Below are 27,954 nucleotides of genomic sequence, written 5' to 3' on the forward strand. Positions count from 1 at the left end.
CATAATTACAAAACAAATCTCAAATCTCTCCTCTATGTTTGAGATGTCTTGCTTAGACTACCAATGTGACCTACAGCTAAGAGTTACCAAAGCACGCAGGAAACGAGTTGAGACTGATACAAAAATATATTTATTTTCCAAATTTTCAAGTGTCACCAGCAGTCTCTAGAACAAGACTAATAAAAACATTCACAATTTATTAATTCAATATTCTAAAAAGTCTGTATACATATAAGTCTTTAAAAAAATAGCAATGATGACAGTTTGGTAGGGCACTCAACATAGGCTTCAAGTTTACAGAGCCTCCACAAAGATCAACCAGGACGGGGTCTCCTCACAATAAATAGTGACACACAGGACACAAAAGAAAACAAAAGAAAGGGAAATGTATGATTCACAGCACAGCAAAATGGCCTGAGCCAAGGTAAGGTGCACTACAAGCTGAGCAAACAAGGGTGACCACAGCAAACACTTAGGAGTGAGGAGCCCTGCTTAAGATTCTGGGGATTAATGTAGTACTTAAAGCTTAGGTCTGAGGGTATCACAGATACTGTAAGAGTCTGCTAAATGTTCACAGTGTAAGTGTGCTAAGTTATAGCAAATCTAATTCAACCTATACAACGAGTCATAGAACCCTATGGCTCAGAAGTACCAGTTTCCAGTATGGATGCGCTAAGTCAATGGGTAAACCCGTTAGTAAATTTATGAACTAATACTGCCGGGAGTAGCCTATAGACCCTATGCCCCCGGAGTAAGTCTCCCGTATGGAAATACCGTGTGAATCCACTAAGCAGCCGTCAGTAACTCTATGAACTAATACAGCCGGAAGCATAGACACTATGGAAATACTTATGGTAGTACGCTGGTACTTATCTATGATTTCAAGGGTTAGTTTCAACGTAGGCTAGGCCTACAGCGCAATCCCTTGCAACGGGCCAAACATAGGCCTTCAAACACCAGTATGGACAAAATCAGTGTGGCACTCAGTAAAAGAAACAAACAGAACGAAAATAAACCAAGACAAAACAGTGGCTATTATCACTACCAACCCACCCAAGCAGCAAAACACGTTATTTGAACCAAAACAAACGTTTTATTTAGGTTGTATTTTGGTTTCAAATAAAACAGACGTGTTTAGTACGTTCTTTCAACGTGTTTTTTGGCACCAGTACAATTAACCCTGTTAAAAACGTCCATTGAACGTTGTAACCTGGTGCCAAAAGATACGTGCAAAACCCAACGCATCTAGCACCGATTCCAACGTCAACAGAAGATGCAATTTCGGTTTCAATTTACACCAACTATTACCAACTAAAAAACAACGTGAATTACACGTTCAAAATGGGTGAAAATCACAACGTTTTTTCACGCACGTATCTGACACTTACTTTCAACATTAAATGAAGGTGCTGGTGTGGTGTCATTTTTACACCAAATACTAACGAGGGGAAAATGTGTGGAAAACGTGCCAGACACGTCTGATGTTAACCAGAGGCAAAACTGTGAGCACACTGGCAATTGTGCGACTGCTGGTCCGCGGAGTGAAATTATAAGCCCGGTGCGCAATTGATTGCGCAACTGCGGGCTGAACAGAAAAAAACGGTAATCAGGAAGAACAGAAATACTCGCTAATTCGTTGTCATTAAACATGGAGCAAACAATTAAATTATGCTGTGAGAGTTCGTCGAATGCATGAATGCATTTCATTAAAAAACATGTCAATTTTTTCTCCATTTGCCTACCAGAGTATGATGATTGCATGCGGGAAACATCCGAAAACAATAGTACTCATATAATTGCTGTTGTTTTTAGATCTAATGCAACCATGCTTAAGTAATTAACTATTCTAATTATATCTTTACTAACTTTGACCAAGCAATTGAAAGGATAGTAGATCTATAACTATGATAGTTATCCTATTTGAGCTCCAGACTAGCTCATGAAGGGATGCTGATTCAAGACGGGAGGGTGTAACCCAGTGTTTTTCAACCACTGTGCCGGGGCACACTAGTGTGCCGTGAGAGATCATCAGGTGTGCCGCAGAACATTACCCAAATGTCACTCACTGGTCCAGAAAAGCAACTGTTGCATCAAAGAATTTATAACCACATGCTCTCATTGATTGTATGATTGCACTATTTGTGGTATGCAGGCATTGTACGGGGGCCCCATATCCAGTATTCACAGAATCATCACATATCCAGTTCATAACAACAATTAAATTAGATATAGTCACCTACAAATGAAACAGAGGGTGCTTGTTTTATTGAGCAGGTCTTGCATAGAAGCCATAATAAGGCCATATCTGTGTATTATTTGACATTTTAGGCTATGGTATGTTTATTTTTTCTTCACACAGGATGTGAGTGTGCCGTGGGACATTTTAAGTGTCAAAAGTGTGCCGTGGCACAAAAAAGGTTGAAAAACACTGGTGTAACCCATATGAAATGGTTAGCCATTATCAACATGAAAGATGTTGTAGCATAGTTTGACCTCAGGGTGGCGCACGCACACCATAGTCAGCTGTTATGCCAACGTCAGTTTGTCGTTACGCTTTGACACTGAAGGAAACCCAAGCCTAACGTCCGAAAGGAAAAAAGGCACTAAATACTTTGAAATCGCTCAATTCTTTCATAAATGTAATCAAATTCAATACTAATAAGTTATTTTATATCAAAGAGCAATCCAGAAGTGAAAACCGACGTGAAGCCAGTGCTCAACATTATGCTTTTCACCACGAAGCTCAGGTAAGCAGAGCTACTTGCTAACTACATTGGTAAACTTGAAAATGACAGTTAGCTGCTAAGTAGAATCGAATGCTGTGATGTAGACCATGATAATTACATTTTTATAAAAACCAATCGGAGTCTGATAAGTCAAGTCAAGTCAGTTTTATTTGATAAGCAATGTTCAGTTACTTATATTCAATGTCTTAACCAGCAGTGTAGATCTCTAATATTACTATTACTATTATTTCCAAAATAGTTTGGCTACTTCTGTTAGCTGTAGGCTAGCGCTATAGACCCCTTCGCAACGGCGGTGAAAACACAAACAATGTAGCGTTACCATGAAAGCCATTCATGGAATTCATCCTCTAGGTTGTTTCTCCGGTTTACACTCATTGTTGTTTTGTTTTGATCCACTATTTTTATGTAAAGAAGTAAAGAAACTGTTCATAGAAATAAGCTTACATCATATGTTTGTATTGTTTCAGAGAGGAACTTCAGCAGGCCAAGCATTGGATGACCTCGAGCGGCACTACGGCAGCCCAAGCCCGACATCAAGCCCAAGCCCGTCACAGTCGCTGATGCTATTTTAAATAAATAAATATAGCTATATTTATTACAATTATTCATTGGTTATGCCTTTTCCATCGAAGTTAGAATAACTGGCCACATAAATGCTATTATAAAGCATATAGGCCTAGCCTAGGCCAAAATAAAATTCAAAGCCCCTGAGCTATAGCACACACGTTTAATTTAAGTGTCAAACTCAACGTGCAGTACACGTAATAAAAATCTAATTTGCACGTTCATTGAACGTGTTTTTCACAACATTGTGTTTTAACAGCCTTTTGCAACGTGCACAAAACGTACTGGACACTTAATATTAACTATTCTGGAACGTGTAAAAAGCGTAATCGGGAACCTACACTTTTACCAAAAATGAACGTTATTCTGAACCAATTCTGAACGTGTCTGACACCAACAGAGCACTGATAAAAAACGTGTACAACACGTCTGTTTGCTACCTGGGCAGTCGCTCCTAAAACAGATACAACCATAGTTAGTAAACTACAACCATGCGCTATGAATGCAGTAGGTGTAAACTTCAAATGTTTGTACCTGCTCCGTCATGGCAACGCTGTTGACATAAACTCCCGAACCCCTGCGTAAAGCAGTCCAACCTCCGTGTGGATGCAGCTCGCACTGGAACAGTTGTTAAAAAATAGCAGTTGTTACGACTGAACTGATGTTAGTTAGTGCATTTAGAACAAAACGGGAGGTCATACCTAATAATGGACACAGGGTACGGAGCTTCCAGTGTTTGTTTGGCATATCCCTTGTCCATCAAAGTTACTATGCGCCCAGTCTAAAAGCATTCGTTAGGTTAAAAACACTTGACTACCACAGCTACAATACATTTCTATGTCTGCTCAAACATAAATAGCATACCTGTATGAAAGCTCTAAACCATCACAGTAGTCGTCCTAAACGAGATGCTATGCTTCGTTGCTGAACTGAGGACAAGTATCCTACCAGCGACGACTCGGCAAAAGCACAGGTGTTGCCTTTTGTTAATGAACGACAAACGAGATCAAACGATACTTTGCCACGGACACGAGACTTTATTCGTCCCGTCAATCACTCTGTCAAAGTAAAAGCCCCCCTCCCCAAATCAACAAACAGCTCCTGCTGCAGGCTACACCAACAAGAGATGGAAAACTGTTAGATTTCATATGGCTCGTTTAGACTACACTGGGTCCACAACTGAAGCACTCTGTTTGTAAAGATAGTTTTTGAAGACTGGTCTCATTTTTTTCCCAATGTATACACACCTCTATCACATCTGGTGTAGCCAGTTTCATTGATTACATTGGAAGCTAATTGATGCAGCAGACGCTCCTCAAACGGAACACTACAGTTACGTGCTCGGTGAAGCTTCTCTGTTAGGAACATGTTCCACTATGGGGTCACATGACATTGGATACGCAGGGCATCAGCACAAGGACAACATTCAACCCTTGAGTCAAACAGCTACAAAACATTATTTTCTGTCCCTGACTACCATTCATAAAGTTGTCTAAGATGTTGTGTACATACCTCTACCTTTACAATATTCTTTATATGCTTTTGTTTAGAGCACGTTTCTATGCATAAATTAAGATTAACAAACCTTTTATTTTCATTTTCACCCTTAAACCATATCCAATTCCATTTCACAACAAAATAATTAAAAACACCCACCTTGAGATCTTTTTAACCACCTAAGTATTCTACCTGTTCTGGCTGATGCCTGTTTCAGAGTGAACTTAGTGTTCCTGTTCCTGAACTTAGTGTAACTTCACACAGCACTAAAGCCCATCCTTCAGTGTTGAGGTTGTTTCCTTAAAGACACAGTACATGGCGTACAGTAGGTGTAGAGTAGGCAGGAGGGGGAATTTTACACAATTAACCTGAAAAAGCTGCTTAATTAAAAAGTTCTGCAGTACAATCCAGTAGAGAAGTCATGGGTGCTGTGTTCAGTAGTCTGGTTCAATTGTGTTCTTAAACACGTCGGTTCCAGGCAAGGTTAGTCAGTTTAGTCAAGGTTAGTTTTTTTGTTATGTGCAGGTTCAGTGAACCACATTTCCCAGAATGCACTAGGCATGAGAAATGTACACGTGAGGAGATGAAGGCCTATTGAGACCTGACTCCACTGAAGTTTGCAGCAAAGTCCACCCATAGCAGTGTCAGTGTATTATTTTTATGCACTACACAACATACCAGTAAGTTCATTTATAGAGCACAAATCTAACACACCCGTCTGGGGCCCGTGTGGGCTGGTTTTGGGCTGACAAATGGGCCCTATCTGGGCTACCTAGCTGGGCCCAGCTAATGTTGTCCTCGGGTTCCATGGTGGCCCTACATGGGTCAGCCCAGATGGGCTGATGATGGCCTTCATGTAGGGCCCACACGGGTAACCTAATGCTTATCTCACACTACAGGATAAACACTACTGTAGTGTTTGATCCCCCATTGTTTTCAAATCTTGTAGTGTGTGCGTGTTTCCGATCAAAGAGAAGATCATCGGTTGAGATTATGTGATGCCACCCGATTTTAAAATCGTAAAAGATCCTGTAGTTTGAGACAGGTAAGTTTTACCCATCTGGGGCCCGCAAAGGCTGTTGTGGGCCCCAACTGGGTAGCCCAGATGGAGCAGCTAATTTTGTCCTCAGTTTCCATGGTGGCCCTACATGGGTTATCCCAGATGTGCTGATGATGGGCACTTCATGGGTGTCATGTTAGGCCCACATGGGTAACCGTTTAACCCATCATGGGGCGTACAGTAATATAACCACATGGGTTTAATCTGATTAGGCTGATGGGCCGCTGTGTGAAATCAGCTACCTATAGCACAAGGAAGTTAACATCTCTCCTGTGTATATTTGAAAAGATAATTTGTTGTACCGGCTGAGTTTTAAGGGTTAAGATAACACCAAGGGCAAATGTTCTGCTTATAGTAGGCAAGAATACCTCAACATCATTTTGTGACAAAAGTTTGCCATTATTATTCACACTCATCAGAGCACGGGATATGAAAAAACTGTCCTCGACAGACACCAGCAGCTCACCCTCCCTGCCACTTTACTACATGGACACAACTGACTACATTTAGCCAGACAATGAGGCAACATGCAAAAGCACACGATTCCAAAATATTAGTCAAATTATATAACTCTCAATAATAAGGAGTTTGTTTTACAAGATGCTGTCATCACAAAAAATTAACCTGCATGGATTGCAACTGACTACAACTGAATATTCTGAAGGGTGCTATATGGAACCACATAGGTTCTTAAGCATGGAACCATTTCACCAACGAAAGGTGGTATTTCAATGCTCATGTTGAGTGATGATAGTGAATTGCTTGTATAGGGATTATGGATAAATGATTTTCAGAGTATTGTCAGGATTTCCATTAAGGAGAAGACCATTCTTGAAATAGTAAGGACATTTTAAAGGGTGCACATACCTCCCTAGTCCCTTCTGGGGGCATTTTAAAGGGTGCACATACCTCCCTAGTCCCTTCTGGGGGCATTTTAAAGGGTGCACATACCTCCCTAGTCCCTTCTGGACAGCCGTGGCCTACTGGTTAGCACTTCAGGCTTGGAACTGGAGGGTTGTCGGTTCGGACCCCGACCAGTAGGCACGGCTGAAGTGCCCTTGAGCAAGGCACCTAACCGCTCACTGCTCCCCCGAGCGCCGCTGTTGATGCAGGCAGCTCACTGCGCCGGGATTAGTGTGTGCTTCACCTCACTGTGTGTACACTGTGTGCTGTGTGTGTTTCACTAATTCACGGATTGGGATACATGCAGAGACCAAATTTCCCTCGGGATCAAAAGAGTATATATACTTATACTTATACTTTAAAGGGTGCACATACCTCCCTAGTCCTTTCTGGGTGCATTTTAGAGGGTTCACATACATGTAGGCTACATTGAGGATTACTTTCTCAATTACCATTAACCTGCCCACTTGGAGGTGTCACAAAGCTTACAGTACTTGCATTATGTGTCTGTGTACTTCCTCCTGGGATGGAGTTGATGTTTGCCATATAAGGTGAGGATTCTTGGACCATATATGTTTACTATGTATATAAAAGCTGTAGAAAGTGGAGTAATAGTTGTAAAAAAAGTTCATATTCACACTGTCAACACTGCACATTTAAATTGTGTACATCTGGTGTTGTACAAGATATTGACAGCGCAATGACTTCAAAAAAAGACCAGAAAACAATGTTAAGGCATTTGTGGAATGTGGAATATCATATTGGTCATACTGCTTAGTAAAATATTTTACATTAAAAACCTGTTTTTCTGTAGTGCAATCTAGATGTTAGCCAGATAGATTATATAGCCTATTTCTGAAGTAGTAACCTAGTCTATCTACAACCCCAAAACAGAAAAAGTTGGGACATTGTGTAAAATGTGAATAAAAACAGAATGTAATAATCTGCAAATCTCTTGAACTCATATTTAATTTCAAAAAGGACACAGACAACATATCTGTCAGGATCTGGCCCGGACTACTAAGTTTGTGCCACCCTGGTGGCCATTTTGTGTATTGTCCTATGTTTGTTTTTGCCTGTTCCCCATTGACCTCTCCAGAATAAGTCCCGCCTCCGTAACTTCCGTATCCATCCAACTTCCGGGCGTGGATTGTCTATGAGAAATAACATGGCGTTTCGAAATATCATACCGGTAAAACATCTGTAGGTAGCGAAGTTGAAAAAGCTGGTGGGCAGATTGGCCTACACACTTCTGCCATATAGTTTCCACTGGATTTTTTGATTGTCGGTGCCGTTTAAGTAGTATACTATAGACTATACTACTTAAACGGCACCGAAAATCAAAAAATCCAGTGGAAACTAGATGGCAGAAGTGTGTAGGTCAATCTGCCCAGCAGCTTTTTTTAATTTGTCACCTACAGAGTTTGACAGGTACGATCTTTCAAAACGCCATGTTATTTCCCATAGACAATCCACGCCCGGAAGTTGGATGGATACGGAAGTTAGGAGGCGGGATATATTCTGGAGAAGTCTATGTGCTTTGTGTTACCTGCCCGTCACTTGTCTTTGTCTCCGCCCCATCTCCTTATTTGGTCTGTGCTTCCTGTCTTGTTAGTTTTCCCTCCTTTTCTGCCTCCTCACTTGTTCCCTGTTATTGTCTCGTTTGGTTTCGTCCAGTCCTCTGTCTTTCTGTTAATTGGTATGTGTATTTCTACCCTCCTGTTTCTCTGTTCCCTGTCGGATTGTCTCTCTGTTTGTCTTGTCAAAGCCCATACAGTATGTATATGTAAGTAAGTCAGTCTAATTGTTTGTGCTAAAATAAATCGTGTTTTTTTCTGTAATTCTGCCTATTGGATTCTTGCACTTGGGTCCTCCTGCACAATCCTGACAATATCAAATGTTGAAAATGACAAATTTGACTATTTCATGGAAAATATATGTTAATTTCGACTTTGACGGGACGGGGTAACAAAATGCTGAAAAAGTTGTGTAATATCATGATAAAGAAAACAAAAGGAAGAATATTTCACAACTAATTAGGGTAAGTGGCAAAACGATTGGGTATGAAAAAGAGCATCCCAGAGAGGTAGGGTCTCTTAGAAGTAAAGATGTAGGGGTATTCATCACTCTGCGTAAACTTGTGTGCGATAAAATAATGTCATTTTAATGCTTCTTAACATGAAATTGTGATGTATTTGGGGAGTTAATCATCTACAGGACATAATATTATTAAAACATTCAGAGAATCCAGAGAAATCTTTGCAAACAAGGGATAGAACTGAAAAACACATTGGATGGCCGTGGTCTTTTGGACCTCAGATGGCACTGCATCAACACCAGACCTGTTTCCAGACCTGTCATTGTATGGGCTCAGGACAACCTCTGATAACCATTTTCTATGTGCACAATACTCAATTCAAAAACTGCAGCCAAAATTGTAACAGCTAAAATTGTATTGAGACATGATACAGAAAATGCCACCTCTTATCTGGGCCTGAGCTTTTTAAAAATGGACTGAGGTAACATGGAGAAAAGTCACGTAGTAAAGTTTGCCATTCTTTTTGGAAATCATGGACTCATCTGGGCTAAAGAGGAGAGGGCCTATCCAAGTATCCAGCCTATCCAACTTGTTTAGTGCTCAGTTCGATACCCAACATCTATGATGGTGTGGAGGAGCATTAGTGCCTACAGCATGGGCATCTTGCACATTTGGCAAAACACAATCAATTCTGAATGATGTATACAGGTTTTGAGCAACATATACAGGCAATGTCTTTTCCAGGGGCTACCTTGAATATTTCAGGAAAACAATGCCAAAATGAATTCTGCACATATTTAAATAGTATTTCTCCATAGAGGAAGAGTCCAGGTGCTAAGATGGACTGTCTGCAGTCCAGATTTGTCAAATTAGGTGCATAATGGAATGGAAAGCAAAGTAATGGGACAACATTTCATTCTCAAAACTGTAACAAATGGTCTCCTCAGTTTATAAACATTTACAGAATTTTGTTAAATGAAGAGGTGAAGCAGCACAGTGGTAAACATGCTCCCGTCCCACCAAATTCATATTTTTAACATATATTTTCATTTTCAACATTTGATATGTTGTCTATGTCCTTTTTTGCCGCTAAATATGGGTTCATTAAACTTGTATATTATCACATTCTGTTTTTATTTACATTTTACACAACGTCCCAACTTTTTCTGTTTTGGGGTTGTAGTTTGGCCCTATAAATAAGTCAGGGATATGGGCTGGATAAAGGACGAGCCTGCTGCTTTATACGCGGATATGGTTGGAGTCTCCCACGGAGTCTGATCAGATCCATCGCAGTGTGCAAGTGGACATCATTCCAGACCCGTTTCGGATTCGCTGCAGAGTCAGTTTGCTATCTGGGTAAGGTCTGGAGACATACTGTACGCATGGAGCTGTTACTCTTCAAAGAGACACAGCTAATCATTTCAATTGCATCACATGTTGCTAGGTAAATCATCAGCTGCAAGGTTCTTAACGATTCTCTTCTCGCAAAGTTCGTTCGTCATAGACTACATCTCATTTGTCACGTAGCCTTCAACTTTCAGGTCCACAGGAAAACCACAGACATTTACACAAGCACGTAGTGTAGAAGAAGAAGAAGAAAGACAGGATATTGCAGACGCTCTCACAAACTCTAGCTTACCATATGTCCAAAATCTATACCATCAATGTGAATTATACAATATAGTTGAAATTCTGCAGAATTCGGCACCACGAGTCCACAACTCTCTATAGGATGACATACATGACTGCACCACGAGTCCACAACTCTCTATAGGATGACATACATGACTGCACCACGAGTCCACAACTCTCTATATGATGACATACATGACTGCACCACGAGTCCACAACTCTCTATATGATGACATACATGACTGCACCACGAGTCCACAACTCTCTATATGATGACATACATGACTGCACCACGAGTCCACAACTCTCTATAGGATGACATACATGACGGCACCCAAAAGGATCATTTGTCATGTAGGCTACATCTCATTTGGCACAGACTACATATTTCTGTTCCACAGGAAAACCACAAACATGTGCACGAGCAAATAGTCACGTAGGCTACATCCTTCAGCTTCACATGAAAACCACAGACATTTGTACAAGCACATTTGTTTTTAAAAGAACATTTGCAGATGCTCTCACAGACTCTACTATATGCCAATAAAATTGACTACTCCATCAATATGATAATAAAATATACAATATCAATACAATTACTATACAATATAGTTAGAATTTTTACAATTCTGAGAAATTATCATAATATTCCAGCATCCTCCACATTTGTTGGCACCCCCGGTACAGTTGAGCAAAAAGACATTAAAAATCCCCTTATGGCAATTCATCTCATTGTCTCATAATGAAAACAATGAGGAAACACATTTACATTTTTTCATTCGGCAGACCAAAGCGACTTAAAGGGATACCAGGCAAGCCTGATGCTTTTTCTCTACGAAGCTCCCCCTACCATCTGTACTTGTCGATACGTGTGCGAGCCCTCACTCGGTCTGAAGCTGTTTTCCTTTTCTTTGCATCTTCCATCAAGGGTTTTTCGCTGCTTCTTTGCTGGCTCTGCCATTATACACACGTTTGCAACAATCGCTAGCGTTTCATTAGCCTGCCTCGTGCTGGGGATGCAGGATGTAAACTGATCCTGCTTCTCGCGATGTCTGAGACTTTGTGAGACTGAAGGTCGGCGGGTAGGATACACTGAACTTGCAAGCGGGATATTCTTCCTACAGGCAGTAGGGGCGGGGGAGAGAGTCTTCATTCGCCCTGTAATGAGTCATTTAACCATATACAGACTTACGAAGATGATTAATTAACACGAAAACGTTGCCTGGTGTCCCTTTAAAAACATTTAAGCATTTTAACATGTAAGCTACAGGGCTACTGCTACAGCAAAAGAAAACAATTTAAAGGCACCCTTAACAGTTATCTGACCTTTGACCACAGCCTCATAACATGATGAACAGCCCTTCTGCCATTGTCTGAGGGGCCCTCTGTAGGCGATTACTGTAAAAGAATTATTATTATCATTGTATAAAACACCTGTGTAAGCAGATATATAAATCACCTCTGTAAGCAAAAATATTATGCTGAGTTTCAAGGACACAGAATTCGAGTTGGGACGCACAGGAAAAGGCCCCCCGCCTCTGTGTGCGTCTGTGCGTGGGTTTTGAGGAAATCAAGCTGAAGGAGATAGATGTCTGGCATCCTGTTTCTGTGTGCATCTGTACAATAAAAGACACTGCTTTTTGGGCTGCAGGCTCAGAGACTGATGGTGAAAGGTTCCATACCTTTCACTAGCACCCTCTCCTCGTAGTTCCGGATGCTGCGAGTAAATCCATACTACGTGTTGTGGTTCTTGTGTCTAATATGTTGTGGTAAATTCCATGACATTACTTGGTCCTTTCGAGCCGGATCCCAAGACACCCAAGTTCCTGGGACTGATCGTCAGAAGTTGAAGACTGTGCACAGCCCGCGGTCCGGGACCGTGGAAAGCCCCGTACGGTGAATTCCGTGCTGGCCAACCGACGGCGACCAGGCCCTGGACTGGATTGACGGGATCCGAATAGCAACAGAGCAGAACCATAACAGCGTGAGTAAAAACTAGTCTGGGACTATGTTTGAAAGGGAAAGATCGCATTAAGTTGCTCTTTTCTGTATACAGTACTGTTAAAGTAGGCCTAACGATAAACTAAGTACTACAGGGGGGTTCGAGTCCCACCTGAGTTTATCGGGAGAGTACTACAGGGGGTTCGAGTCCCGCCTAAAAGTCTCTCCAAGAAAGGGAAAGTTTTGAATGTGTTTGAATGTGAGTGAATGAGGGGATTATCTGTAAGTTAAAACGAACAACAGAATCTGTGTGATCACCCAGAGAAAGCCGGGTGTTAGGTTAACACCTGACATCTAGAAGCTTGCTTTCTAGATTTGTTGTTTGCCCATTTGAGGACGATACAGTATAACCCCCTATTTGTAAAAATGGGTAATACCCAAGACAAAGAAAATGCTTTGAAAGGCGATGTCAAATTTATGTCCAAAATTCACCCAGGAATTGAAAATTGGCTAACACAACGGAAAGATAAGTTCGAATTTGAAGGGAAATTAACAGTTCCTGGCTGTTCGAAATTGTTACGCGACATAATGATGCACCACTCGAAAAAGAAAAATGGTATAAAAACACAGCACCAAAAAGAAATTGATGCAGTTAAATTGTGTTTGGAGGAGGCAAGAAAGCGCGAAAATAAAATAAAAGAACGGAAAAAAATGTACCGTAGCGTATGTAAAAGAGAAAGACAATATGCCTTACACCTCACCACCTCCTTACAACAGACCACAACCACAAGCAGCTGTGGTTAGTGCCTCCGTGTCTGCACCGTCGCCCGCGGCAGCTCCTGTAACCTTGAATCCCCCTGTCCCGACGCCAGCCAGGGGAGGGGAGGAGAAAACGCCCTAAAGACCTAGACAACTGACGCGGTCCCACGGTAAACGTTTAGAATGGGACACCAGGATGTCTGGGGACGTAAATAAAGTTTTAAAGACAGGAACTAGAGCATCCGCAAATCCAGTTCTATTAGACGCGGTAAATCTCCCACTATATCCCCGTCTCTCTCCAGGTCTTCACCTTTCGCCACAACCGCCAACTTCACATACACATCTGTATGATGATGACGTTGATGATTTTGATTATGATGACAAAACGCCAAGCTGGCCTCCACAGCCGTCTAAAATAAACGCGTTCCCAATGGTAGAATTACCTAATCCAACATTTAGACCAGGCGAACAAGAAAGTGCTGACAACCGTCGAATAATGCATGTCTACAGGACATGGACCCAAGAGGACGTGAAGAAGGCAATTGAGGGAGTAGCCTCTCACAAAGCACAGGGCCCACTTCCCCGAAAGCATCTTAAGCCTAAGAGCGTCGTAAAGTCCCTCTTACGAGCATCTTAAGATTTGCCGACTGTTTCCCGAAACCATCGTAGCTTAAGAGCATCGTGAAAACACTCGTAGATCTACGAGTGCTCCAGAGTACTCGTTACCGGCTAAGAGCGTCTTAACAGTAGGCCTAGGCTACTTCTCACTGAGGTCACCAACAGGACATACAGAGGAATTACAACTTAGAATACATAATCCAATTTACGTTCCCATTCTTTATTGTGTTTACCTGTGATGAATCAGATTTTAGCGTGCAAAATAGCCTACATTTAATGGTCATAATAATGTGATGAAAAGCGGACAAAAATGCAATCAAGTTATGAAACGAGACGTTGCCAGAATAGTTTGACATTATCTTTGCTAAGTGAATATTTTATTAGGCCTATGAGGTAAAAAGCAGAGAAAGCAACATGTGGTTTATTATGTAGCCTACTGCATCAAAATCTAAGCCTACACATTTCCTCTCTTTCTTACTCGACTTTTTTCTTATCTTCAAACGTGTTCTTAAGTGGCACCGCGAAAAATTATTGCATGGTGCAACAATCTAATCTTAAAATAATTACAATTATTTATGTCTCTGTGTGGTATATAACCTACTTGGGATGCTTACATGCAGATGTTAAAGTGTTTCTATTTTCGTATTGATGTGAATTAATGTGTAGATCCGAAGTTTAAATGGTAGGCATATAGCTGTGACGTGCAGTCACCTGACATCACCGTCAAATCAGAGGATATTTCAGAACTATTAACGTGGACAGCTCCCCTTAAGAGCATCTTAAGAGCAGTGCACGCGCGTTCACGCTACGAGCATGTTCGGGAAACAGTCGGAAAAACCAAACGAACGATCGTAAGATGAATCGTAGAAAACCCTCTTAAGAGCGTGTCTCCGTCGTTATCGGGGAAGTGGGCCCAGATCAACGAATTCTGCGACGAAATGAAAAATATAATACTTGTGTACCACCTGAATGGTTTCGAGGTCGAAAGGATGTTCCGCTGTAAAATGGGCTCCGATTGGAGCCGCGTGAAAGACAGTTTTGTAGCCCATACAGGTGGTACAGCATATGCCCCCGGCTCCACTGAACTAAATAAACAAGTTCAGAACTTAGAGGATAAATGTAGACTAGTGTTCAAAAAACATTGCGATTACACCAAAATATATGCCACAATACAAAAAGATAATGAGGACGTTTGGGAGTTTAGAGACAGATTTGAAAAAGTGTTTAAAGCCTATAGCGGTTTAAAAACAGATACTGAAGACAATAAGAAAATCTATGAACAACAATTAAAACAAGCATTACTCCAGAGTTTCAGGCCAAAGATAAAAGGGTGGATAGAAAAACATTTTGTCACTTTTAAGACAGCAAAAACCAGAGAAAGTGATACATATTAATGCCAAACCTGTAATCTTTCTATGTGATACTGGAGCATGCAGAACTGTAATGAAAGACATAGATGGCCTGCAAAAAACAGATCAAGCTATTCTCGTAAAATCAGCCAACAGTCATGTGCAAAAACAATATTTCAGTGAGCCTGTGGCTGTCAAGCTGACAGAAACAGGAAGCACTGTTTTCGCCCCTGTAGTCATGGCCCCCGGCTGTCCCTACAACCTGCTAGGACGAGATTTAATGGTGAAATTAAAATTAGCCATCTATCCAAATCTACAGGGGGGTATGGAGGCTAGGACATGTGATAAAATTGACATACACTTAGTCGAGGGGAAAGGTACGCCATATTACGTCTGGGCCCTAGAGCCTTCGCACCAGGACCCAGGAAAAACAATAGAGACGATAGTGCAAAAGGTTAAGGAAAGAATTAACCCACTGGCTAGCATGGTACCCCCTGACGAATTAAGAATTGACCTGAGACGCAAACCTACACCTGGGCCAGACCCAGAGTAAGACAAACTAGTCGATAAACTAGGACCTACTAGGGTGACTTTGACTTATTTGTGTTGGTTGGACAGAGAATCTTTTTGTCAAACAGTTCTGCCACCGCCCGCGCAGAAACTGATGAGTTGGAAACTAAAACCCCACATGCAGCTGTCCACTAGCCCAAATGAAAAACAGTCACGTCTAGACAAACATGTGAACATAACACAAATACAAGATTGGAGAACTGAAACTCAAGATGTTGAAAAAAAGCCCCAACACTTGTTGGAGGCGCACCAGTCTAAATTATGTGGTGACTTTTACACCAACAGTAATACTACATGACAAAACAGAGACATGATTGATGGTTTTGACAGAGGCTGAGGATCAAGCGCTAAAAATAATTCCGTCAAGCTTATGGTCAAAAGGACCTACGGACGTGGGTCTGATTAAAGACATAGAGCCCGTGCGAATTAGAGCAAAAACAGGTTATTATCCATGCCAAAAACAATATCCCTTTAAACCTGACGCAGAAGCAGGGATAAAACCCGTGATAGCAGAGATGATTAAAGCTGGGGTTATTGTGCCATGCCCTAAGTCACCGTGTAATACGCCGATATTTCCTGTCAAGAAAGCGAAACAATGCAGTAATACCCCGAGCTCCAAATGTGCCTGATCCCCATACTCTGTTGAACCAATTAAATCCAGAAGCTAAAGTATTTTCAGTAACCGATTTGAGCAACGCATATTATTCAACACCTGTCCATAAAGACAGTCAACATTGGTTCGCATTCACATTTGAAGGGAAACGTTACACATTCACACGCCTGAGCCAAGGGTATTGTGAGTCACCTAAAATATTTTCCGAAGCAATACATAATTGCCTGGCAAAGTTTATCCCGCCCTGCGGAAGTCAAATTTTGGCTTATGTTGATGATTTGCTCATAGCTGGAATTAACGAAGAAAAATGCAAAATTGATACACTGGCACTTCTACAATATTTGCACAAAACCAGACATAAAGTGAGCAAAGACAAATTGCAATTGTGGCGATCTGAAGTAAAGTATTTGGGACACACACTGACAGGTGGCAAGGATGGCAGACATGTGCATTCTAGCCGTAAAAAAGCAATATTAGAAGCACCAAAACCGATGACAAAGAAACAAATGATGTCATTTTTAGGGCTCTGCAACTATTGTCGAATGTGGGTCCCAAGCTATGCCGAAAAGACGCGCCCCTTACAAGCATTAATCTTTGACGAGCCCATGGCTGCGCACGATAAACTAAAATGGACTAAAGAGGCTGAAACTGCGTTTGAAAACATAAAACAATTAATTGCTGGGTCCACTGTTTTAGCGCTGCCTGATTACACTAAACCGTTCACACAAATGGTCGATACAAAAAATGGTTTCATGACCTCTGTTTTGACACAACAGTGGGGAGCAAAAAATAGACCAGTAGCATTTTACAGTTCACGACTGGATCCGGTGGCGAGAGCAACCCCCGTGTGTGTGCAGGCTGTACTCGCCACAGCAATGGCAGTACAAGTGTCAGCTGAAGTCGTGCTTTTTCACCCACTGACTGTGAAAGTTCCACATGCTGTCTCTCTACTGCTGTTACAAACCAACATGACATTCTTATCTCCCGCAAGACACCTCTCGTGCATGACAGTGTTATCGCAACCACACATCACTATCGAGCGCTGCACTGTGCTAAACCCATCCACTATGTTGCCAACAGCTGAGGACGGGGTGGAGCATAAGTGTTTGGAGATAACACAAACGAACATGAAACCTAGAGCTGATTTAACTGATCAACCGCTGAAAAAATGTGAAATAATTTTCGTCGACGGATCGGCCGTAAAAGATAAATGTGGTGTAAATAAAGCAGCCTATGCAGTGACTACCCTAACTACAAAAGTAGAGGCAAAACGTTTGCCCGCTTCATACTCTGCACAAGCAGCTGAATTGACGGCCCTAACCAGAGCATGTGATTTTTTTTTTAAAAAAAAGGAAGTAACAATTTACACAGACAGTCAATATGCTTTTGCTACGTCTCACATTTTTTTGTGTACATTGGAAAAGACGTGACTACAAAACCTTTACTGGGAAACCAGTAAAACGTAAAGACTTACTTCTGAAATTATATGACGCTCTTCAATTACCAAAAAAGCTTGCCATTTGTAAATGTGAAGCGCATACTAACAAAACTGATACTTTTTCAAGAGGAAATGCCCTGGCAGATGAATGCGCAAAGAAAGCCACAGGCGTGTTCCTCTTGCAAACGGGAACTGATACACAACACATACACAAACACGACAGCAGCAAGCGTCTGTTAAAAAGAGGGACCTATGGAAGAAACATGGGTGCTACCTAAAAGACAATGTCTACGTCGGTCCAAGTGGCAAACCAGTATTACCTAAATATATGTATAAATGGGCAGCTAGTGACACATGGTCATTGTGTCAACGGGAGGAGTGCTGCCACACAGCTAACTCCTTTTGAAATGCTGTATGGTAGACCATAGCCTACACCATGCCTGATTTCTCTCGTAGTAAGTCCACGCCTGATGATGATGATGAAGGAGTAGTGGGACAGTTGATTAAGACTCTGTCATCTAAATGTGTAGACACGAATACTGCTCCCTCTCTCTCTCTCTCCACAGGACCCTTAAGTGAAACCAGGAGACTGGGTGTTCATCATAGAATTATACTAGCCACTCCTACCGCAGTGAAGGTACAGGGGAAGACTTCTTGGACGCATCTCGCACTGTAAGATACGGGACCTTCCAGCTGCAGAGTCAACCGCTGTGGAGAGGAAATCTGACTACAAAGGGGTCTAGAGGTATAGAATCTAGTCGTCTCAACGTCAGTGTTTTTACAGAGCCTCCACGGCTTAGTGACGATGCCTGGGGGTCACGGACCTTTGGTGTGGAGGCTGGTCCTCGGAGGGGTCATTACCCTCACCTTGCTGGGAATTGTGCTGCAAGGCCTAAGTGGAACTGCACAGACTGCTACAAGGACTGAACAATGACTTTTTCGTGAGAGACAAAGGAAGCCAATACAAAAGATGGAAAAGATGGATTTTGTCTGAAGATCTGCATACCTACAACATGTGTATCATTTGAATTCATGGTATCGCTATGCTCAAATGTTAGCTGATTTGAATAATGTGTCTGACTGTTATGTATGTTCCATGATGCCAATATCTGCTTCTCATCCCCGTTTAACAGTCGCCAAAATCCCTCGTAGACAGAGTGCGTGTGTAGGTGAGCGAACGTCTAACAAACAAGGCGTTTACAGCGCTTATAATTCATCCCACCTAACAATAAATGACAATGGCACTTTCATGATCAGTGAACCCTGTGCACTGACACACCCTTTGAAGTACCTAAATTCTAACGTAACATTGACCCCTTATGCCACTGTTAGACCTAGAACAATATTCCCGCTGTGTTTCTTCAGAAGTGGTTCAGTGCCTGTGGGGAGTTTGCCTCTCTACAGGTGTCGTCAGACAGCGGTTCCTATGGAAACGTGCGTGATGCAAGGTCAAAAGAAAACTATAAGTTTTGATGAAGGTGGTGATATCTGTCCATGGCCCAATCCTAGAAATAAGACCAGGTGCAGGTGTTGGAGTGACTATCTTATACCTAGTCCTGATGGTACGACCCCATTAGATCAGATTAGATTAGGTATCTATTGGATGTGTGGCCACAAAGTCTACCTAAATCTTCCACCCAAGTGGGTAGGAATTTGTGCTCCGGTGCGTCTGACTGACCACACTTACATTATAACTCAGACTACCCACCACCGCCGTAGCCGCAGATTTGTAGTAGATGTGAAACCACATGATCCTATTTGGGGAAAGGATGTCCCTGATGAGCATAAGTTGTGGTCTGCTAGTCATAAAATAAGGTTAAGTCTGTTCCCCTGGATAGGGGTTGGGAAGTTACTGTTAAGAATGGAAACACAAGAATACAGAATTGGATTGTTTGTAAATTCATCTATTAAAGTAGATGAGAAACAAAATGTTGATATATCTGCTATGCGTTTAATGTTATTGCAAAATAGATTGGTGCTTGACCTAATGGCAGCTGCAGAAGGAGGTGTTTGTGCAATGCTGAATGATACATGCTGTACATACATTACGGATGAGGCGAACAGTCATGATGTTACTGAAGCTTTGCACCAAATGAAAAATGTACAACAAGCAATGATTACTGATACGGTTAACCAAGGATGGGATCCTCTTTCATGGTTTAGGTCCGGTACCTGGCTGCAGATAGTCTTAAAAATATGTGCTCCTATACTTGCTGTATTAATCTTGTTCTGTGTATTCACAACATGTGTATTACCTTGTTTTCGCCAGCTTATAACCAAGACTGTAACTGCTAATATGAATGCTTTGCTTTTGCAAGAAGAGGCATGTAGGCTCCTCGCTGAGGACAACAGTGACGTGTAATGATTAATTGATTAACCTCATGATCAGCAATGAAGTTGTTACAGAAAACCTGTATTGGAGATTACAATGGAACAGATGATTGTGAAAGTTACCAATGATAAACAGGAGGGAAATGTAAAAGAATTATTATTATCATTGTATAAAACACCTGTGTAAGCAGATATATAAATCACCTCTGTAAGCAAAAATATTATGCTGAGTTTCAAGGACACAGAATTCGAGTTGGGACGCACAGGAAAAGGCCCCCCGCCTCTGTGTGCGTCTGTGCGTGGGTTTTGAGGAAATCAAGCTGAAGGAGATAGATGTCTGGCATCCTGTTTCTGTGTGCATCTGTACAATAAAAGACACTGCTTTTTGGGCTGCAGGCTCAGAGACTGATGGTGAAAGGTTCCATACCTTTCACTAGCACCCTCTCCTCGTAGTTCCGGATGCTGCGAGTAAATCCATACTACGTGTTGTGGTTCTTGTGTCTAATATGTTGTGGTAAATTCCATGACAATTACCTAACAACTTTCTAGTCCGCACCCCTCTAAAATCAAAAACGCAAAAGATATGCTATGATACAGGAATTCAGAGATCTTTTTCTACAGACTGCTGTTGGTGCAACCCTAATTCTAATGATAAGTTACGTGGTTGCATCAATATCATAGCCATGATAATGTTACTTTATATTACAAGACATTCATGTAGGCCTAGGCTAACAAATAAATAAAAGCGCTTTCTAACCTAATTCATGGACAATCCAATGCAGTCAATGTAGCCTTGTCTAAAACAGGCTAGGCTATGTAAAAATGGGGAACGCCTGGACTTAAAAATAAAGTAGTGTAACGTGCATGCGGGTGGTCAAACCGATGTGTTCTGTGTTAATGTTCCCAGGGTGCAGTGCGGTTATTAAAGGAGAATTCCGGTGTGATTTTGACCTAAAGTGTTTTGAAACATGATACCGATACCACAATGGTAAACATGCTCCCGTCCCACCAAATTCATATTTTTAACATATATTTTCATTTTCAACATTTGATATGTTGTCTATGTCCTTTTTTGCCGCTAAATATGGGTTCATTAAACTTGTATATTATCACATTCTGTTTTTATTTACATTTTACACAACGTCCCAACTTTTTCTGTTTTGGGGTTGTAGTTTGGCCCTATAAATAAGTCAGGGATATGGGCTGGATAAAGGACGAGCCTGCTGCTTTATACGCGGATATGGTTGGAGTCTCCCACGGAGTCTGATCAGATCCATCGCAGTGTGCAAGTGGACATCATTCCAGACCCGTTTCGGATTCGCTGCAGAGTCAGTTTGCTATCTGGGTAAGGTCTGGAGACATACTGTACGCATGGAGCTGTTACTCTTCAAAGAGACACAGCTAATCATTTCAATTGCATCACATGTTGCTAGGTAAATCATCAGCTGCAAGTTTCTTAACGATTCTCTTCTCGCAAAGTTCGTTCGTCATAGACTACATCTCATTTGTCACGTAGCCTTCAACTTTCAGGTCCACAGGAAAACCACAGACATTTACACAAGCACGTAGTGTAGAAGAAGAAGAAGAAAGACAGGATATTGCAGACGCTCTCACAAACTCTAGCTTACCATATGTCCAAAATCTATACCATCAATGTGAATTATACAATATAGTTGAAATTCTGCAGAATTCGGCACCACGAGTCCACAACTCTCTATATGATGACATACATGACTGCACCACGAGTCCACAACTCTCTATAGGATGACATACATGACTGCACCACGAGTCCACAACTCTCTATATGATGACATACATGACTGCACCACGAGTCCACGACTCTCTATAGGATGACATACATGACTGCACCACGAGTCCACAACTCTCTATATGATGACATACATGACTGCACCACGAGTCCACAACTCTCTATAGGATGACATACATGACGGCACCCAAAAGGATCATTTGTCATGTAGGCTACATCTCATTTGGCACAGACTACATATTTCTGTTCCACAGGAAAACCACAAACATGTGCACAAGCACATAGTCACGTAGGCTACATCCTTCAGCTTCACATGAAAACCACAGACATTTGTACAAGCACATTTGTTTTTAAAAGAACATTTGCAGATGCTCTCACAGACTCTACTATATGCCAATAAAATTGACTACTCCATCAATATGATAATACAATATACAATATCAATACAATTACTATACAATATAGTTAGAATTTTTACAATTCTGAGAAATTATCATAATATTTCAGCATCCTCCACATTTGTTGGCATCCCCGGTACAGTTGAGCAAAAAGGCATTAAAAATCCCCATATGGCAATTCATCTCATTGTCTCATAATGAAAACAATGAGGAAACACATTTACATTTTTTCATTCGGCAGACCAAAGCGACTTAAAGGGATACCAGGCAAGCCTGATGCTTTTTCTCTACGAAGCTCCCCCTACCATCTGTACTTGTCGATACGTGTGCGAGCCCTCACTCGGTCTGAAGCTGTTTTCCTTTTCTTTGCATCTTCCATCAAGGGTTTTTCGCTGCTTCTTTGCCGGCTCTGCCATTATACACACGTTTGCAACAATCGCTAGCGTTTCATTAGCCTGCCTCGTGCTGGGGATGCAGGATGTAAACTGATCCTGCTTCTCGCGATGTCTGAGACTTTGTGAGACTGAAGGTCGGCGGGTAGGATACACCGAACTTGCAAGTGGAATATTCTTCCAGTAGGGGCGGAGGAGAGAGTCTTCATTCGCCCTGTAATGAGTCATTTAACCATATACCGACTTACGAAGATGATTAATTAACACGAAAACGTTGCCTGGTGTCCCTTTAAAAACATTTAAGCATTTTAACATGTGTGAAATCAGCTACCTATAGCACAAGGAAGTTAACATCTCTCCTGTGTATATTTGAAAAAATAATTTGTTATACCGGCTGAGTTTTAAGGGTTAAGATAACACCAAGGGCAAATGTTCTGCTTATAGTAGGCAAGAATACCTCAACATCATTTTGTGACAAAAGTTTGCCTTTATTATTCACACTCATCAGAGCACGGGATATGGAAAAACTGTCCTCGACAGACACCAGCAGCTCACCCTCCCTGCCACTTTACTACATGGACACAACTGACTACATTTAGCCAGACAATGAGGCAACATGCAAAAGCACACGATTCCAAAATATTAAAGTCAAATTATATAACTCTCAATAATAAGGAGTTTGTTTTACAAGATGCTGTCATCACAAAAAATGAACCTGCATGGATTGCAACTGACTACAACTGAATATTCTGAAGGGTGCTATATGGAACCACATAGGTTCTTAAGCATGGAACCATTTCACCAACGAAAGGTGGTATTTCAATGCTCATGTTGAGTGATGATAGTGAATTGCTTGTAGGGATTATGGATACATGATTTTCAGAGTATTGTCAGGATTTCCATTAAGGAGAAGATCATTCTTGAAACAGTAAGGGCATTTTAAAGGTACACATACCTAGTCCATTCTGGGGGCATTTTAAAGGGTACACATACCTAGTCCCTTCCGGGTGCATTTTAAAGGGTGCACATACCTCCCTAGTCCCTTCTGGGCAGCCGTGGCCTACTGGTTAGCACTTCGGGCTTGGAACTGGAGGGTTGCCGGTTCGGACCCCGACCAGCAGGCACGGCTGAAGTGCCCTTGAGCAAGGATTGCGCCGGGATTAGTGTGTGCTTCACCTCACTGTGTGTACACTGTGTGCTGTGTGTGTTTCACTAATTCACGGATTGTGATAAATGCAGAGACCAAATTTCCCTCAGGGGATCAAAAGAGTATATATACTTATACTTATACTTTAAAGGGTGCACATACCTCCCTAGTCCCTTCTGGGTGCATTTTAGAGGGTACACATACATGTACCTCCCTTCTGGGTGCAAAATTGATTACTTTCTCAATTACCATTAACCTGCCCACTTGGAGGTGTCACAAAGCCGGGAACTCAATGCTTACTTGCATTATGTGTGTACTTCCTCCTGGGATGGAGTTGATGTTTGCCATATAAGGTGAGGATTCTTGGACCATATATGTTTACTATGTATATAAAAGCTGTAGAAAGTAGAGTAATAGTTGTAAAAAAAGTTCATATTCACACTGTCAACACTGCACATTTAAATTGTGTACATCTGGTGTTGTACAAGATATTGACAGCGCAATGACTTCAAAAAAATACCAGAAAACAATGTTAAGGCATTTGTGGAGAGTGTTCTTCCTACAGCTCAATGTGAGCTATTTCGTTGCTCTGATTGGTTAGGTCTATCCAATTGAGGGCAGAGGCACTTTCCCCCCTGTATCGGCTGAAACACGCCCATGTCCCAATGGAGCAGTATCGGACTCAAATTCTGACTAGAGTTAAGTATGACGTCAGGCTATACAATGAAAGCATTTGGCTGCAAAATCACAGGGTGCTTTACATGAGATATTTTGACTTAATCATGTCTTGAACTGGATGTGTATCCTATCATATTGGTCATACTGCTTGGTAAAATATTTTACATTAAAAACCTGTTTTTCTGAAGTGCAATGTAGATGTTAGCCAAATAGATTAGTAGTAGTAGCCTAGTCTAGCTAGTTTGGCCCTATAAATAAGTCAGGGATATGGGCTGGATAAAGGACGACCCTGCTGCCTTTATACGCGGATGTGGTTGGAGTCTGCCACGGAGTCTGATCAGATCCATCGCAGTGTGCAAGTGGACATCATTCCAGACCCGTTTCGGATTCGCTGCAGAGTAAGTTTGCTATCTGGGTAGAGTCTAGAGACATACGCATGGAGCTGTTACTCTTCAAAGAGACACAGCTAATCATTTCAATTGCATCACACGTTGCTAGGCAAATCATCAGCTGCAAGGTTCTTAACAATTCTCTTTCCGCAAAGTTCTTCCGTCATATAGACTACATCTCATTTGTCACGTACAGTAGGCTTCATCTTTCACGTCCACAGGAAAACCCCAGACATTTGCACGAGCACATAGTCACATGGCTACATCTTTCAGCTCCACAGGAAAACCACAGACATTTACACAAGCACATAGTTTTTCTCTGAGTCGAATAAGAAAGACAGGATTTTGCAGACGTCTTCACAAACTCTTGCCTACCATAGCCTATGCCCAAAAACATCATCATCTATACCATCAATGTGAATTATGCAATATAGTTGAAATTCTGTAGAATTCGGCACCACGAGTCCACAAATCTCTATAGGAGGACATGCATGACAGCACCCAAAATGATCATTTGCCATGTAGGCTACATCTCATTTGTCACAGACTACATCTGGTAGCCTACACAGGAAAACCACAAACATGTGCACAAGCACATAGTCACGTAGGCTACATCTTTCAGCTCCACATGAAAACCACAGACATTTGCACGAGGACATTTTTAAAAGAAAGAACATTTGCAGATGCTCTCACAGACTCTACCATATGCCAATAAAATTGACTACTCCATCAATATGATAATACAATATACAATATTGGCCTAATTTAGGGCACAATCCAATCCAGTCAATGCAGCCTTGTCTAAAACAGGCAAGGCTATGTAAAAATGGGGAACGCCTGGACTTAAAAACAAAGTAACCTAATCAACCCTTCATCCTCTCTCTCAAACGTTTCCCTGTCGAGATTTCCCAGACTCTATTTACGTCGTGAATGAGCTGATTGTAAAAACAAAGACCTCTGATAAGATATCCCGACATTGTGCACTTGATCGCACCGTTCCCTTTCATTTTCACCATTAATTTATTTCATTTCCGGTAGGCAAAAAACGTAGCCATATTGGTGCGGTAGTCGTATTTTATCTTAGTATCCTAACATAAGGCAATATGTTATGAAGCAGCACAAACAAACTGTACCTATAGATCTACTCACCACAAAATAGGTTCCACTAGTGAAATATCAAGTTTCCAAGACGTCTACATCCAACAAAGCCTGTCTGTCCGCTACACGTCTCAACAAAGTGTTGATAACTGTAGGGCTACAACCTTTCACTTTCGATTTGAGTTGTCAGTTAGTAGCCTAGTAGGCGTCTGTGGTCAGGATGACAGAAGCGCAGATAAGGGGATCCGTTCATGTAGAATTTGTTTATTTGAAATTCAATTGAGAATCCAAAATGAATAAATGAAGACCCAGTACACTAAGGGTGACCCGTATTCGGGCAAATACAGTGCCCCCCACCTCCCCCCAACAACCCCCATGCATTTCTTTGCACCTTATCATGAACTACCATAGTCATGCTATATACCATTTTAAAGCTGAGAAACTCAAGAATCGATATATGTAAAGCTTTCCATGAATTAACATATATTTCGTGTGTAAAATATAAGTTTATCCCGATATATAACATATCAGAATACCCCCCTCCACCACCCCCCAAAGTTGCTGCGTTCATACTTTGTCACTTGTCTGTATGGCCGTACCAATAAGTTAGCCCAGCATGCTTGGTCTTGAAATTTTCGTAAGAATCCATAGATGTAAAATATCTACATTGTTTTATTGCCAATATATTGAGTAGTTGTACACGCCAGTACAAACAAAACAGATACATACGAAAAGAAGCGAAGTAAAAACTTCTTTTTCGCGGAAATCCAGATATTTCGGTTTTACTTCCATTATTGTCGCTGGATTCACGGTACTCCGCGTGTTCACGAGGCTCTTCTGATTCCATCGATACCCATTACATGTCTGTAGGACCAATGAGAGTCGAGATAGATGCCATCAAAGCCAATGAGTCACGTAAGCAATGAATCTGACAACCAGTCTTTGAATGGTCATAGCGCTGCGTCTGAGTGAGCCAATGAGATGGGACCTAGATGTCCGTGTAGCCAATGAGGAGAGCTTTCTTTAGACATGTGACACATCGTCACATTCTACTTCCCTGTCGGCTAAACTCAAGGCGCATAGCCCATGCGTAACCAGATTCCGAAGCAGTGGTTTGGAAGTTTGTTACTAAACAAGCAAGAGGCATGTTTTTGAAGGTTTTTGTTCGTAAAACATGCCAAAGAGACAAAAAAAGACGAAACATGTCGAAGAACCCGAGGACATTGAAGATCTGGAGGACATCGATGAAGGAGAAGAAAGCAATTTCTCGGAATGCGACTCCGAGGAGGAGCAGAACTTTTTAGCTGGGAAGGACCCCGATTTTGAGCTGTGAGTAGACTACTTATATCCATATACAGTTACAGATACAGTTTAGTTTGCTTTTGTAATGTTTAGTGCATAGTTTTTCATTTAGCTTTGTTTCATAGTGTGAACAGTGTGAACAGTGTTCTGGTACCTGGGGGGGAGGGGAGTTAGGTGAGAATGCAGTGTGTGTTTGTGTGTGTGTGTGTGTGTGTGTGTGTAAAAGAGAGAGCAGGGGGAGGTGTGACCTGAGTACACACATTTATATCATTTGTATAAGTTGTTGGGAAGGGTTTTCATATACTTTAGTGGGTCTGAGCCTAACTTCCATCTGTACAATTGTTTCAGTGACAGCGATGAAGACTGGGCCCCGCCAAGCAAAAAAACAAGAGCTGAGGATCCTGTGTCTGAGGAAGAGGAGCCGGTGGCCGAGACTATTTCAGTTGTTCATAACACGTTCCATTTTGTTGACCGTGGTTGCCAACAGAAATACATTTCTATTGCATTGAATGTGAATCATTTGATGTTTCGTTTGCCAGGGTATTGTTATTTTTTACCTTTGTTTCATTTTATAATACAAATGTTCACTGCATTACCTTGTTTGTCCTTTTTTCATGGAAATCTCAAAGACGTAGGAGCAAAAGTAAGAGTTTCAGGTCAGATAATGCTTCTCTGGACTCATGGCACAGCCACTGCAAAGCACTCCAGGTACAAGCAACATG

General features: G+C 41.6%; 1 protein-coding gene and 1 long non-coding RNA gene across 4 annotated transcripts in view; one reads left to right on the forward strand and one right to left on the reverse strand.

Moving 5' to 3' along the window:
- The window catches only part of LOC143105446 (NACHT, LRR and PYD domains-containing protein 12-like), a 74,010-nt gene extending 47,857 nt beyond the window's left edge, over positions 1-26,153 (reverse strand). The window contains exon 1 of one of the 3 annotated variants that reach the window (XM_076269434.1): positions 25,982-26,153. Coding sequence is in view for 2 of the 3 variants with exons in the window: in XM_076269433.1 (XP_076125548.1) it covers positions 11,292-11,402 (111 nt within the window). In the remaining variant the exon portion in view is untranslated. Of the gene's footprint in view, positions 1-11,291; positions 11,427-25,981 lie in introns of those variants that run through there. The other 2 variants (XM_076269433.1, XM_076269432.1) reach the window with 2 other exon arrangements.
- Positions 26,154-26,804: 651 nt separating this feature from the next.
- Positions 26,805-27,824, forward strand: LOC143105438 (uncharacterized). Its single transcript, XR_012983447.1, has 2 exons — positions 26,805-27,259; positions 27,581-27,824. It is a non-coding gene; the product is annotated as an uncharacterized LOC143105438 (long non-coding RNA).
- The last annotated feature ends 130 nt before the right edge of the window (positions 27,825-27,954 follow it).

The sequence above is a fragment of the Alosa pseudoharengus genome, unplaced genomic scaffold, assembly GCF_046254945.1.
Source record: "Alosa pseudoharengus isolate Yale_2024_CS ecotype anadromous, Long Island Sound unplaced genomic scaffold, YU_APseudo_1.1 YU_APseudo_1.1_scf_56, whole genome shotgun sequence".
Lineage (NCBI taxonomy): Eukaryota > Metazoa > Chordata > Actinopteri > Clupeiformes > Clupeidae > Alosa > Alosa pseudoharengus.